The sequence below is a fragment of the Gigantopelta aegis genome, unplaced genomic scaffold (genome assembly GCF_016097555.1).
Source record: "Gigantopelta aegis isolate Gae_Host unplaced genomic scaffold, Gae_host_genome ctg8603_pilon_pilon, whole genome shotgun sequence".
Classification (NCBI taxonomy): Eukaryota; Metazoa; Mollusca; class Gastropoda; order Neomphalida; family Peltospiridae; genus Gigantopelta; species Gigantopelta aegis.
Genome location: NW_024536620.1, coordinates 1 through 3,019, shown reverse-complemented (window position 1 = coordinate 3,019; position 3,019 = coordinate 1). Strand labels below are relative to the sequence as shown.

Sequence of the window (3,019 nt, the reverse complement as noted above, 5' to 3'; positions counted from 1 at the left end):
TGTACATGTATATATGTTTATATGTACATGTATATATGAGAGGGACGTAAATGTATGCCCAACTGATTTGTTTGTTAAGCAATAAAAGATGTTTTCAATGTAATCTTCTTTTTTTGTAAATGTACCTTAACATCATTAGGTTTAACCAAAATATTGCTTGTTTCCTATTACATGTTCCAAACAGATATGACACCATAAAGGGAGGGGCAGAATTTAGCTCAGTTGGTTGAGTGCTCACTTAAGGTGCTTGCATTGCAGGATCGAACCACCTCATTGGATCCGTTCAACTGATTGGTTTTTTCTCGTTCCAACCAGTGCACCACAACTTGACAAAGGCAGTGGTATGTGCTTTCCCTGTCTACTAGTATGCGAAAGTGCATATAAAAGATCCCTTGCTGCATTAAGAAAATGTAGCGGGTTTCCTCTATTGACTATGAGCCGATGATTAACAATCAATGTGCTCTAGAGATGTCAAACAAAACAGACTTTACCATAAAGGGAAATACTTTCGTGCACTAATATAGTGATTTCTGCCTCAAACAAGGCAATTTGTGGGAAATGAGTTTGCATTGTGACACAGGGAAAGTCAGTATTGCTAAATCACTTGCCATTTCAGTGGATATATGTACATATGTCGACAAAGATATTTACTGACTGAAAACTAAAGGAAATAAGTAATACTGTTGCTACTTCTAGCAAGCTACACCATCTTTTAACTGACTCTATAATGTGTCATACGACTTCCTCCCAAATACTGGAAGCATTGCACAGTACTGGTGTATGGGGCTTGATGATACATGAAATTTCAATACTGGTTTATCGCTAATCATCTTTTATTCATTGTGTTGCCTTTAAAGGAAATAGCACAGGGAATTAAGTTTGCATTGTAACTTAAATTTCGCAATTTGCACATGAATATTTCCCTTTATGGTAGGTGATTGTTTTGAATTGCCTCTTGGCATGTTTTTAAAAATTTTGCTTAGTACATGTAGTTTAAAAATAAATGTTGGGTTGGCCAGATACATGTAACAAACAATACATTGATGGAAAGAAATAAGGGATTACACACACATTAGAAGACAGTAACAAATTTTTCTTCTAAAGTGTCTTAAAGTGGGGGCCTTCTAGTCATTAATATTCAATAATGCATGCATACATGTACCTTTGTATTTTACACATATTACTAAATTTAATTTAGTCTTTTAAAAAAAGAAGAGTTTCCTTATTTCTTTCCATTTTATTCTATGGCTTGGAAGAAGTACTGATGCCTAGTCAAAATCCACGACTGAATTGCATAGGTTCACACAAGCACAACAAATCAGACCAATTTTATCAACTGTTGTGAAACATTCATTTGCCTTGCATGACAAAAATTCTAATGGTAAAGGTCCATTTAGAATGGAGTATTTTTTGCCGCACCGTGCCTATTACTCTTTCGACATGAATCCTGACATGTGCTATCTTCCTAGTGGTTTCAATATCTACTGGTGCCAGTTGATTTTTCCCTCTTGTAAATGCAGGTATTTTTACTTCTGCCATCATAGCCCCAACAGTAGCCTGGATGTCAAATCCTCTATCCGCCAGTACCAAGTCGCCTGGTAAAATATTATTTAAAAACCCATCATGTTCTGTTATATATTTATCACTTACCCTACCACCCCATGCTTTGGAAATGTAGGACACAGTCCCTTGAGGTGTTATACCTATGAGGAATTTAACGGTGTTATGGTGCTTATAAGAAGACCATGTTTCAGCTCTGGCTTTAAGATTACTTGGCCTGTCAATAAATACCTCAAAGCAGTCAATGATTACAACACATTTTGTACCAAAATATTTTCTAAACTGAATTGGCATTGTTTTACGTAGGTTTTCTCGTGATGGCCAAATAATAAGAGGCTTCATTCGTACAAACATTACATCAATGACATCAATCAACACCCTTGATACAGTCGAAAGGGAAACATTAAATTCATATGCTAAAAATGAGGCAGTGACATTCAACCTTAATCTCATTAAAGTTAATATCAACATCTCAAATTTGTTAAGTGACTTCTTGGTGGGTAGAAATGGTTCCAAATACACAAACAATGTCAATAAAATTTGAAATGTTGGAAATCCTGTATAAAGCAACACTTTCTCAGGCTTACCCTCAAAAAAGCTCTTATCATACTTATGTACAGTATTCTGAACTTGTAAAGTAAGTGCACGGTTTTCAGTTCTTAAAGTTTGTAATTCATCCATCATGGATGCCATCAACGGTCCCGTAACATCAGTTTGTACCTCCTTGCCATCTTCTAAGGGTGGTTCCTCTGTGGTGTCTGGAGGTGGTAATGCCTCTGCTGCTGTAACTTCTGATTCCACCTTTTTCTGGGATCTGTTCTGTCGGCGTTTGAAGCGGGTAACAGCTGGTGATACGGCCGACTTTTCATCTTTTGGTTTATGACAAACCATGTTCACAGATGGAATCCAGTCAGGATTGTCCTTCTGAAAAAGCTCAGCTTTCTGTCCTGGAAAAATAGAAGAAAAAAATCAGGCTACAAGGATTTGTGAAAACTAATTTTATAAACACAAATATCAAATAAAACCACCTAGAGAATTTAATTTATAATTTTAAACATTCTGACATTTTATCTATAATATAATTTTAAGGCATCAAAGTTGCACCAAGCAAAACAAATATTAATTCCTTTATAATCTGTACAGGTAAATTATGCTCTTTTTTGTTGGTAAGACTTTTACAGAACCACCCCCCCCCCCCCCCCCCCCCACACACCTCCTAAATCCGCCTCCCCCCAAAAAAAAATACATAAATGTAGCATTATAACATTATATATATTAATTAATCGAATGGATTAATTGTTATAATAAAATTGCTCACCTGTGATAAAATGAGCGGAGCACACTCGAATGTTTTCCAATTTTTTTTCATCAAGATTCTTTTGAAGGCTTTGCAACCACAGTCGTCTTCGCTCGCTAGTCAGGTTTTCCCAGTCTTTTCCTTGGCTTTTTATCACCTTGG

The 3,019-nt window shown here is 36.1% G+C and overlaps 1 protein-coding gene across 1 annotated transcript; it reads right to left on the bottom strand.

Moving 5' to 3' along the window:
• Positions 1 to 1,350: 1,350 nt before the first annotated feature.
• Positions 1,351 to 3,004, bottom strand: LOC121367048. Its single transcript, XM_041491235.1, has 2 exons — positions 2,879 to 3,004; positions 1,351 to 2,507 (listed from the first exon to the last, which is right to left on the bottom strand). Exon 2 carries the CDS (start codon positions 2,449 to 2,451, stop codon positions 1,351 to 1,353), a length of 1,101 nt encoding a protein of 366 aa, XP_041347169.1. The 5' UTR covers positions 2,452 to 2,507; positions 2,879 to 3,004.
• Between the last annotated feature and the right edge of the window lie 15 nt (positions 3,005 to 3,019).